Source organism: Bos javanicus, chromosome 4 (genome assembly GCF_032452875.1).
Source record: "Bos javanicus breed banteng chromosome 4, ARS-OSU_banteng_1.0, whole genome shotgun sequence".
NCBI classification, from domain to species: domain Eukaryota; kingdom Metazoa; phylum Chordata; class Mammalia; order Artiodactyla; family Bovidae; genus Bos; species Bos javanicus.
Window position 1 is genome coordinate 7,855,218 of NC_083871.1, and position 12,732 is coordinate 7,867,949.

At 41.9% G+C, this 12,732-nt stretch overlaps 1 protein-coding gene across 1 annotated transcript in view; it reads right to left on the reverse strand.

Annotated features, from left to right (window-relative positions):
- Window positions 1-2,540: 2,540 nt before the first annotated feature.
- Window positions 2,541-12,732, reverse strand: part of ABCA13 (ATP binding cassette subfamily A member 13) — a 351,070-nt gene continuing 340,878 nt past the window's right edge. Inside the window, exons 58-60 of the mRNA XM_061415367.1 lie at window positions 6,612-6,717; window positions 5,230-5,367; window positions 2,541-4,422 (exon numbers count right to left, since the gene is read on the reverse strand). Of these exons, the coding sequence (XP_061271351.1) occupies window positions 4,330-4,422; window positions 5,230-5,367; window positions 6,612-6,717 (337 nt within the window). The 3' untranslated portion in view covers window positions 2,541-4,329. The remainder of the gene's footprint in view (window positions 4,423-5,229; window positions 5,368-6,611; window positions 6,718-12,732) is intronic.

Below are 12,732 nucleotides of genomic sequence, written 5' to 3' on the forward strand. Positions count from 1 at the left end.
TTGAAAGACAGTCTCATGAAGCTTCTAGATGTGTTTTTTAACCAGTACATTTTGCTGGGTTTGAGAAATGCATTTACCTCAGTAGACTCCATTTTTTCCTTGAAACACTTGAATGTAAAGAAAAATATGATAAATTGACTGATAAGATAGTGAAATATCCCCCATGCAATGATAAGCAATAGCAAATAATTAAGAAAAATGCTTCTGACTTCTTTCAGCAATTTGAAACCCTTTCCAGCAAGAAAAAATTATCCATTAAAGCTTTCCATAGGAATTCTCACTGGGAGAAAATGGCAATGATATTTTTTTAGCCCAAATTGAATATATACATAACATTTTTTATTTTCTTTATCTATTGGATCCAATTTGATAATGCTTGTAAATACAAACAGCATTTGACCTACAGATGTTAATGTGTGTGTGTGTGCGTTTGTGTGTGTGTTAGTCATTCAGTTGTGTCTGACTCTTTGCAACTCCATGGACTGCAACCTTCCAGGCTCCTCTGTCCATGGGATTCTCCTGGAAAATATACTGGAGTAGGTAACTATGCCCTCCTCCAGGGGATCTCCCTGACCCAGGGATCAAATCCAGTTTTCCTGCATTGCAAGTGGATTCTTTACCATCTGAGCCACTAGGGTAGCCCACAGATATTAATAACACTACACTCATCCTAAAAATAGTAATGCTCTTAGAGCCTGGGCTGCACCAAGATAGTCACCTAGTTCACTCAGCACGGCCAAAACTGATTTCATTCTGTTCTCAAGGTGAAATGGCCACAAAACTTGTAGTGTGTTCCTGTGGTAGTAATAGCTGGCTGCTTATATCCAGTATCTATTTTATTCTTGCATAAAATCAGAACCCACTTTTCATTTTAGGGCCATTCCTGACAATGTATTGCACAAACATTTGCAGATAAGCTATGGCTATGTGATTATTTCTGGCCAATGTCATATAAGCCAGGAGACTTCTTTAAATTTTGTACTTCCCCCTACCCCACCCTAATCCTTTTTTTTTTTTTTTCCTTTTGGATTATATTGTGATAGCTAGAGCTTTAGCAGCCACTTTGGAATATAAGGGAAATTCTAAAGATGGCAGATCTGGGTTCTCAGTGTCTGTGGATCCATTATATGTTTCCTCCAGAACTGTAGGCAAATAGCCATTGCTCACTGAAGAGTGTTTATTTGCTCTAAAATTCTCTTACCCTCAATATACTTCTTCCTGTTCTCCATCTCTGGAGGCCCATCCAGATGGTGAGGATTCCATGAGGTCAGTACCCACACCACTGGTTGGAGAGCAGAGGGTGGTCAGTGCTCACAGGTCTCAACCTGCCATCTCCACCAACCGCCTGCTTCTCAAGCTTTTTACTGAATACACTACCTCTTGCTTACTGCACTCTCACCTTTCATTTAGTACACAGAGAGGGCTTGATAATATTAATTGAAAAAATGATCATGTGCATGCACACTTATGTGACTGAAAGGGCTTTGGACTATTCTAGGGTATGAAACTGAGCTGAAACATACCATAGACAGACCACCCCCAAACCATCACTAAGCAAGACTAATGCAACAGCCAAGCAATAACAAGGAGAAAACACAGCCATACCTGTTGGGAAATTTAAAATGTCTATATCCTCCATTTGTGTAGGAATATCTGTGATTAAACTGAAGTATTCATATCCTACTTATGACATGAAATATCAGGGGAAGGGTATGTGAGGAGCATGCATTTCATAAGATGATTTGGAGGGATAATGTTATTGCTGTTCAGTCGCTAAGCCATGTCCAACTCTTTGTGACCCCCCAGCACTTCAGCGTGCCATGCTTCCCTGTCCTTCACTATCTCCTGGAGTTTACTCTAGCTCCACTTTTTAATTCAATATCCACTAAACCAAACTAAGTGTAAGTTTAAGGCTCTTACTCTTTACTATTACAAAAATATACTTCTTGTTTGCTTTTTACACTCTCGATTTTTCATGAGGGTCTTAATACATCCTCTGTTTAAACATCTGGGTAAAGATACACCATATAATAAAAGTCAGATCAGTGGAAGTGGAATCATAATGGTTGTGTCTGCCTTACAAAGTACTCCACTCATAATGCTTTCAAATGATGGGAGTTTGTTTAAAAGTCTCAGTTGGGTGACCTTAAGCCCAAAGGTCTTAAGACAAATGTTCAACTTCAAAGGCATAACATATCTGCATGACTTATGAATGCAATGACATTTTCAACATTAACATAAGCTTTGACCTTTTGTGTCCAGCCTTCTGGGATACGGTGTGTTAGCAGGTATGGTTTCTCTTTTCCTTCCTGTGTATTGTTCAGAGTACACCTTGAAGCATAAACTTCAAGAACACAGCATCTCAAAGCCTAGAAAACAATCCCTAAGAGCAGATTGTAGCAGAGTAAAACTCAATAAAATTTTAACCTTTTCAAGCTTTAAAAGATCTAGTAGTTTCTTTTCCTGCTTACCAAAATTAAATTCAATTCCTAAAGATGCAAGGAAATATACTGGTGGAAACACAATTACATTCCAAGAAGCAAGTTAAAGTACATCTCATTTATTCACAGCAGTATAAACATGTTCATTATTCACAAATTTTATCTATTGATTCAACAACAACAAAAGATTACATCTTCCATTTTGACAGGGAGACAATGTGAGAATTTGGGGAAGATCATAAAACCCCGAATTGTAACTTCTTCAAGAAAGCATAATTCAAGTGATACATGTGGATCAAAATCATTCCACCAAAACAATTCATGATTGGCTTAATCCTTACCAATTAAAAAAATCTCTAGTATAGAGTTATATTCAGGACAGATTATATTTTAATGAAATCTTGCTTCAGCAAAGAAATACCACATGAAAGTGTTTTGCTTTGATCACAAGCTACTATTATTCAATAACTTAATTGCATAAAGTTAAATTTTAAAATAAAGTCAGTACAGTCCTCTATTTTAGAAAAATGTTATTCAATGAAGGTTGAGAAAACTTTCTAACTCAGAAGTGTCTGCCTAGAAACTCTTTCAAGGAGCAGACATGGTGATTTTATTCAAGTTTACACAGCCTTCTAGAGCCACACCTGAGCGCTTTATATCTGAGACCATTCCAAGGACAATAATTCTGAGAATAACATAACTTTAGAAATATAAAACTTGTCTAAAAATCAGTGTTTCCTACATATAGTGGTACTTTTGCTTCTATAATTAGAAGGTATCTAAGTATTTCTTAGATCGTTGATTTTCAAGCTGAAAAGTGCCTCAGAAACCCAGGAGAATTGTTTAAACCGACACCGCAGGGCCCCCGGCCCAGAGTTTTAGATTCTGGGGTGGGGGCTGAAAACCTGCATTTCTACCAAGCTCCCAGAAGATGCTGATGCAGCTGTTATGGGCACCAACACACTCTGAAAACCACTGACTTAGAATAACTTTAAGAACAACAATAACTAATTCAAATTAATAAAAGGAAAATACATCTATACCACAATTCTTTCTATATTTCCCTGAATTTATAATCTGGGAAACTCTGGTCAAATTTTTTGTAAATGATAGAGTCCCCAGTTCAATTTACTTAATTTTGATAAAGCAAAATTGACTAAAAATTTCTTTAATTACTATTTTTAAAAAGACTCTTTTATAAGGAAGAAATGGTATGCTTTCATTTCATACCATATAATGTCATCCAGGGTTATGGAAAGGGTACATTTAAATCACTGAATTGTTACTTAGACACATGTAAAGGTAATTCCCCTGGAGAAGCAAATGGCAACTTACGCTAGTATTCTTGCCTGGGAAATTCCATGGACAGAGACAGGGGCCTCGTGAACTACAGTCAAAGGGTCGCAGAGAGTCAGACACAACTGAGCGACTGAACAACAACAAAGATAACCTCGTAAAAAGACGACAAAAACAGGAAACAATCCTGGGTATTATTCTCTATGCAAATAAGTCAGGAAAGTCTTTAACCTTCGGGGCCTCAGCTGCTTTAAAACTAAAATGGAACATTTCACCCGGACAACCTCTGACAGCCTTTCTAGCTCCTGAAGGAATGTGAATTCCTTCCTGTGTCCCAGGAAGCCACCTTGGCTTGGCAAAAAGAGTAACTAAATCAGAGAAAGTGCCCAAAAGTCTACAGAAAAGCATGACCTTTCAGTGTGTTCATTATTAACTAACAAAGAGCTTCAAAACAGAACATGAAGGCGAGAATGAGACTGGATTGCCACCCGTGTCTTCCACCTTCTCTGGGGCCCACTTGCTTCTTTGATCTTTGAATTTAATTAAAACAAAAGACAAGGTTTTATTTCCCTAAAAAGCATCTTCTTAGTGCTTAGACAGGCAGGTGCCGTGAGTGATCACACTTGGCGGACAGTTCAGAAGGTGATGGAGTTTGCCACTGCTCAGTCGCAAAATTAACAAATATCTGGAAGAAATGATGAACACAATTGCTAACTTCGAGGAACCCTCAACCCTTTGTTCTCATACAAGGAACATCTTCTCAAACATTCCTAAGGATCACAACCATTCATTCATACCAATCCTTCCGATTCACCTTCAACACATAGGTCCGAACTTCAGGAATGATAAACATTTCCAGACACAATAAACTGCCAGGAAATTCTCGATGCCTTAAGCACAATTTTAGATTGACCTATGATCTAATTTCACATGCCAGGACTCTTAGGGAACCAAGCACGTTTTTTCCTAAGGTCAGCTCACAGTGGAGCCCCTTTAATTATTAGTGGTGTGCGTGGGTGCCAGGTCGCTTCAGTCATGTCTGACTCTTTGCAACCCTATAGACTGTAGCTCACCAGGCTCCTCCATCCAAGGGTTTCTCCAGGCAAGAATACTGGAGTGGGTTGCCATGCCCTCCTCCAGGGGATTCTCCTGACCCACGCCTCTTATGTCTCCTGCATTGGCAGGAGGGTTCTTTACTGCTAGCGCCACCCGGGAAGCCCAGTTATTAGTGGGGGTGGGGGATAACTGGAGACACAGTGGATGACAGCCTGACCTGCTTATTGAACACCAATGAAACTAGGAGCTGATGGAAGCCCTGAATGCTGAATGCTTACCTTGAGTGGAGAGCACACAATCAACAGACCTCCTTTATAAACTCAAAAAGTGGTTAATAAAAGAAATGGTGACCTCAAGAAGTAATCTGCCCCTTTTTTAAATCAGCTGGAGCAGGCCTCAAGAAAAACCACCCAGTGTCTCCTTCAAGGTACTATACCTGCTCCAGAGTGGTCTGGTTGATGGAGTAATGTCTGATATTCAGGAAGCTTTTATTGTCTTCTAGAACTCTGAACAGGTTGGCTAAGCACACCCATCTTTTTGGCATGTGATATTCCAACAAATTAAGGCGCTGCCCCTGAAAGCAAAAAAAAAAAAAAGATTGGATCACAGGATTAGGAATCATTAAAACTGACCACACTATAGTTAATTGCCAAATAAACTATCTCTTTTCAAAGCAGAGTCTTTTCAAACCCTTTTCAAACTCTTTTCAAACCCTCAGATACCAACTAAAGTCAGAGGTCAGTTTTGTGAGCCTTCCAAGAATGCTCATGGGCTGTGCTTTACCATGAGGCATATTTGATAAGAGGTATCCCCCAGGGAGGGGTGCTGCTCTGCCCCCTTTCTGTCCCCACTGTGCCACAAGCCTGGGAAACCCTTTCTTGGGGAAAGAAGACCCTGTTAACAGCTAGGGAGAGGGAGGTGGACGTGGTATCAGAGACAGATGCACAGAGACCCCTGAACCTCACACCAGAGCACCCGCCATCCTCACCACTGGCAGAGCGACTCCCAGTAAGATGCTTAACTCTCTGAGCCCCATTCTCAGGGGTGCATGTGGAGACCCCAGTAGTAGTTTCACGGGGTAGAGGGCCTTGAACATGAACCCCTGTAACCTAGACAGCATGCCTCTTGCTGGGTAGGATTTTACCCAATGGTTGTAGATGAAATAGACAAGCAATAGCTCCTTTAAGGACAACAATCTATTAGAAGTTATGACAAACAGGAATCTTGGGGTCATCCAAGAGAACTGCAAATGGTGCTTCTCAGAGGTTCCTGTGCACAGGGGTTGCTTGGTCCCTTTGGTAACACACAGACCAGGGGTTAGGATGCTGGGGACTGAGATGCTACGGGTCTCACCCACTCCCAGGTGATGAGGACCCACTGGTTCAGGGACCACACTTTGCATCAGGTGTGTAGAGGGCTGTGACCTCAAGCCCAGGGCAGTTCTTGTGAATTAATGCTGAAACCACAGAAGCTACAAACCCCCTAGTAAATGTATGGAAGAAGCTAACTTGTGTATCTTCCCTCCTAAAGAAAATGAACTATGTGAAGTTGTGCCCACAGGAAAGGGAAGATGAATAAGAACTATCTGCACTGGGAGACCTCATAACAGGACCAGAGGCTCGCCATCCTTCAGAGAGGTCAGGTGACACCCACAGACAGCCCCTGCTGTTTTGGGGGAAGAGATATGGCCTGTACTTTGCAATGAGCTCACAACAGTAGGCACTGTCTTTGAAGCATAGAATTAAAATAGGGGAAAGACAAGGGCATTTGTGAGAGGTTTTTAGCTCAAAATGAAGTAATGTACAATGTTAGCACTACCTTAAACTGGATTCCTGGGAAATAGAGCTTCAAGCAGTCGGAAACAGCACTGTGTTGATCTACTTCCTTGTGGAGCCAAATCTTGACTGTATAACCATCACCAAACCTGAGAGTTGAATTTAAAAAATAAGGTTACTATTATATAAATCTAAGATAGATAAACTCTAAGTCCATTTTCACAGGAAGGCAGAAAAAGTAAGTAACTATTCCAAACTGTTGGAAGATTGTGTGTTCTCAAAAACAGAATATTCAAGAATTAATAACACAGATACTGATTTATCTGTTTGAAAACTTAGCAAATCTTAGAATCAACACCTGGTTCAATACAAAAGAGAGGGTGAAAATGCAAGCTGTGAAGACAAAGTGCTAAGTTAAGAAGCCAGAGCTGAGTTGGAGATGAGCCCTGAGACTATCCCAGTCTCAAGAACTGCACTGATGCCCAAGTGGCTAGAAGAGTGGACGGTAACAGGGGCTGATCATGGAATCAAGACAGACATTTGCTTATCATGAAAAACAATTCCCTCAACTGTCCGCAAACTCTGAGGGCCCAGCAACTGCAGGGGGCCAAGGCCCTGACGTCACAGAGCTGTGAATGGAGGTCTGCTGGGGTCTGAGCAACCACAACCGAGGTGACACTCCTACCACACACAACCTCTAATAGTGAACCCCAAGAGTGGAGGGAGCTTCCCAAGACGATTTACATTGTTCTATTACATAGGCCAGGTGCCCAGCATGGTGTCAGACACACAGTCAGATCTCAGTGAAGATCTGTTGAGTGAAAGCAAATACACAAATATATCATGATATAGTGATTTTTTGCTGGTTTTGCTGATATATTTTTATATCAGCAAAAAATCACTGATATATTTACCCCAAGTACCTAGAACTAATAAACAGTAGTTGAATGAATGAATGAAAAAATACTACGCCCAGAGCCTTACAAGCACGATCATTGCTGGGGGAAATGTGATACTTTTAAGTCAATTTTCCATGACTGAGACTAACTAACACATTTATGGGCAAATCACTTTTCAGGTAAGTCTACCTGGTGAAGAAGAGGACAAAGATAATATGGCTTTGCTTCAGGGACACGGAACAGCCTTGCAAAGACCCAGAGATCCTGGTCCCGGTTCTGCTTTCCCACCTCCTGCCCTGATCTCAGACTTCCTCTGAGATCTGTGTGTGACTCCAACTGCCCCCAGCTATTCCAAGTTCATGGTTTCACGTCCACTCCGGGATGAGAGGTCACTGAGAACATGGGCAAAACCTGAGTGACAGCAGCCAGGGAGGTAGCCCACCCATCTGGCTCTCCTGAGCTCGTTCCCAGGACTCTCTGAGGCCGACCCTACCTGGTTCGTACAGGAAGTGTATGTGCTCTGGGCTCCCCTCGATCAGGGGTGCATGTCTGACGTGGAACCAGGGTGCCTGCTCTGTGTCCCTGAGAGCCTCCCACATGGGTGTATTTCAGGGTTCCATGGAGGAAGAGCTGAGGCCCAGATCCTTGAACGGCTCCCAGGGTGAGGTGCTGTCTCAGAAGCTGCTGCCCTTCAGAGAGCTCTCTGCTGTCCTGGGGAGAGATGCTCCTAGTCACGTGGTTATGGCCAGCCTGAGAGTGAAGGTCAAAGTGTCTGGAAGCCTATGTGTAAATCCAGCTCCCCATCCATGCACCAGACCTCTGACCCCATGGAGTCGAATTGTCTCACTTCCGTTCTCTCATCTAGAAAACAGGCTCATAGAACGAGGCCCCTGACAAGGGGGTCAGAAGCCTGAGTACACGAACCCCTGAGGAAGCAGGTGCATGAACATCCAGTGAAAGTGAGGTTCCACATGGGACAGGCCCAGAATGAGGAGCATCCTTGGTGTGAAGATGCTCACAGATCTGGGGAACGTAGACAAAGCAAATGAAAAATCAGAACACAGCTGTACCTAGAGATGACCACACTAAGGAAGTCAGACAGAGGTAGACAAGTATCATATGATATCACTTCTATGTGGAACCTAAAATATGACACAAATGAAACAGATTCATAGACATAGAGAACAGACTTGTTGTTGCCAAGGGGGAGAGGCAGAGGGATAAATCAGAAGCTTGGGATTAACACATACACACTACTCTATATAAAACAGATAACCAACAAGGTCCTACTGTATAGCTTAGGGAACTATAGTCAATATCTTACCCAACAATGGAAAAGAATATGAAAAAGAATGTACATATGTGCATAATTGAGTCACTTTCCTGCACAGCAGAAATTAACACAATATTATAAATCAACTATTACCTCAAAAAGTAAAGAATCAGAACATGAATCTGCAGCACTTATTACACAGAAATACAGGGTGAGAGGTGACACTGACTAAGCAGAAATGACTTCATTGTTTCACGCACATTAGGATCCCCTTCACATCATCAGAAATGGCAGCCCTCCAGGGGTATTCTCCTAGAATGTTGTTTAATGCACGCTAAATTCCAATAATGGTCTAATATTCTCACCATAAGCATGTATACAAATTAATGTTTAAAAGTTATATTTGCACTAAGCCATTTCAGCTTTACTCTAGAGAATCAGAATTGCACAGTTCCTTAAAAAAAAAAAAAAAAAACCACCAAAGAGAAAATGTTTCTGAAATAGATTGCAAACTCCTCAGGATCTCTCTAGAATACTTGATAAGACATGCAGACAGAAAATTATACAATCACAGCATCTTCAATAATTGAGAGAATCTTTGTAGAATCAAATTATGATATATCTAATTTACATTATTCTTACTTTCTCACTTCTGCCTGTAACCTACACTTAATGCCAATGATCTAAATTCCACGAAGGATTTATTCGATTTGTGCACTTTCCATTCTAAAAGCTTTCAAAGTAGCAAAGGAGTCATTTGTGTATAAACTCACTCATCCCTCTCACATTTGCAGATAACCGATCACATCCACATCATTTGCAAAGCCAGCAATTACGTAAAGACAAATAAACAGCATTACCTGTCACTGAAGATGCCTGTAAGAAGCACTCAGTCACTATTGAGAATCAGCATTTAGGTACCACAAATGTTCAGTGTAACATATGCAATAAACAGTAAAACAGGCGAGTAGCAATGGACTAGTGGAATAAGAAGTGTACAGATATATACTGTACAAGCCAGGGAGGAAATAAGGAGGGAGTGACTCAGTGATGGATACTCATCAGTTTTATTCAGCTTCCAGAGGCTCCTCTGCAAATCGCTCACACTCATGGCATTCATTTTAAAAAAATATTTATTTAGTTGCAGCATGCAGGCTTTTGTGAAATATATCTCCTGCCATATAAACAAACAAGAATGTCAAAGCTATCTGAGATTCCTGCCCTCCAAATGTGAATTTCTGAGCCATGCAGACGATAAGTGTGCCACTCCCTACTCGACAACTTAAGGATGTCATAGTCATCAGTGATTATAAATCTACCCCAGGGTGAGCCAGTGAGCCCTAAGGGAATTCAAGAAAGAAAAGAATACCTTTGTGAAAATACAGGATGCTTGGCCTTAGACAGCTGAGATGCATACGAAAGAAATGACTTCAATAACCCCAGACTCTTGCATCTTTCCATACATAGAAGAATACTAAATTCTTTAACTTGATGTCTAGTTTTCCTTACTTAACAATAATATTTGATGTTCAGGCTGCCTGCCCCCTTTGTTGAAAACATCAATATAAACTGACCTACTGCTCAGGGCTACTTGGGATGCTGTCTCCAGGGCTTGAAGTCCTAAGATTTTCCCACCAAATAAAACATCTCTACCTTCAGTCTGCTTTCAGGTTGTGACTATTTTTTAAGTCGACACTTTGTCCATGGCATGTGGGATCTTAGTTCCCCAGTCAGGTTTTGAATCCAAGTTCTGTGCACTAGAAGGCGATTCTTAAGCACCAAATCACCAGGGAAGTCCCCCATAGCATTCCTAGTAGTAATGCTCTCACATCAAGCCTCCTGAGAAACCTGTATGCACGTCAAGAAGCAATAGCTAGAACCGGACTTGGAACAACGGACTGGTTTCAAATTGGGAAAGGAGTAGGTCAAGGCTGTATGTTGTCACCCTGCTTATTTAACTTATATGCAGAGTACATCATGAGAAATGCTGGGCTGGAAGAAGCACAAGCTGGAATCAAGATTGCCGGGAGAAATATCAATAACCTCAGATGTGCAGATAACACCACCCAGAAGCCTAAAGAGCCTGTTGATGAAAGTGAAAGAGGAGAGTGAAAAAGTTGGCTTAAAGCTCAACATTCAGAAAACTAAAATCGCATCTGGTCCCATCACTTCATGGCAAACAGATGGGGAAACAACAGAAAGAGAGAGACTTTATTTTGTGGGCTCCAAAATCACTGCAGATGGTGACTGCAGCCGTGAAATTAAAAGACACTTGTTCCTTGGGGAAAAAGCTATGACCAACCTAGACAGCATATTAAAAAGTAGAGACATCACTTTGCCAACAGAGGTCCATCTAGTCAAAGCTATGGTTTTCCAGTAGTCATGTATGGATGTGAGAGTTAGACGATAAAGCTGAGCACCAAAGAATTGATGCTTTTGAACTGTGGTATTGGAGAAGACTCTTGAGAGTCCTTTGGACTGCAAGGAGATCCAACTAGTCAATCCTAAAGGAAATCAGTCCTGAATATTCATTGGAAGGACTGATGCTGAAGCTGAAACTCCAACACTTTGGCCACCTGATGTGAACAGCTGACTCCTTTGAAAAGATCCTGATGCTGGGAAAGATTGAAGAGAGGAGGAGAAGGGGACGACAGAGAATGAGATGGTTGGATGGCATCACCGACTCGATGGACATGAGTTTGAGCAACCTCGGGAGTTGATGATGGACAGGGAAGCCTGGTGTGCTGCAGTCCATGGGGTATCAAAGAGTCAGACACGACTGAGTGACTGAACTGAACTGAATGAGAATGTAACATATGGTACAGGGAACTCTACTCAGTAATTTGTGGTGACCTAAATGGGAAGGAAATCCAAAACAGAGGGGATGTATGTATACATAGAGCTAATTCACTCTGCTGTATAGCAGAAACTAACAACATTGAAAAGCAGCTGCGTGCATGTGTGCATGCTCTGCTATATCTGACTCTGCGACCCCATGGACTGTAGCCCATTAATCTCCTCTGCCCATGGGATTTCCAGGGCAAGAATACTGGAGTGGGTTGCCATGCCCTCCAGGGAAGCTTCACTACCCAGAGTTCGAAGCCATGTCTCCTGCATTGGCAGGTAGATTCTCTACCACTGACCCACCTGGGAAGCCCTAAAAAGCAACTATACTGCAATTAAAATTAAGTTAAAAAAGAAGCCTGGTCATCAAAGAGAATGGCTTTTTTGTGGTTTTAATGTCTGTCCATCCTGGGTAATGTCAGCACAAGAAGGGAAGGGTCTTTAGCAAATGTAGAAGTTTCTAGCAGCTGGATGGATGTCCAGTTACATCAGACTTCATAACAAGACAAATTCTGGAGATCTGCCTGCAGACAGTCTCAGCTGCCAAGCTGTGCTCACACCAGGATCCCCTGCAGAGGCAGATGGGACTAAGGTAATCATTCTCCTCCTGACTTCTCCCTCTGAGCCTCTCTACATAATTCAGCAAACGCCCCATGGAAAACGGCCACTGCAATTTACTGCCTGACCTGATGAGTGCTGCCTGGAGAGATGGCCATAGAATTTATGCATGAGATCCCAGGAGGGAAATAGCATCATGAAAATGGGGACCCTCAGAGCCTGCACCCCGCTCAGCTGCCCTCTGGACAAAGATCACAGCTTCAAAAAGCCCTTTGTGGCAGCAGGAAGTACTCTGTTCCAGGCCCACAAGCAAATGCACTTGATGCCATCTGGCTGGAGTTTGAAACTCCTGGGGTGTAAGGGGGATGGGTCCTCTTAGAAGATGTGATTAAAGCTCTTCTGAATTTCATTTGAGAGAGTTCCCAAATAATCTCTGTGGACTCCAGTCAGACCCTATGTAATACAGCCTTTAAAACAATAAGGGAATAATGAGAAAAATGATTTTCTTAGCAGAGAGGAATTAAGAGGTAGACTCCCTCCCCCTGTTGAGAAAATGCTTCAAGAAGCCAGATTCAGGGCAAAAGTCTCTG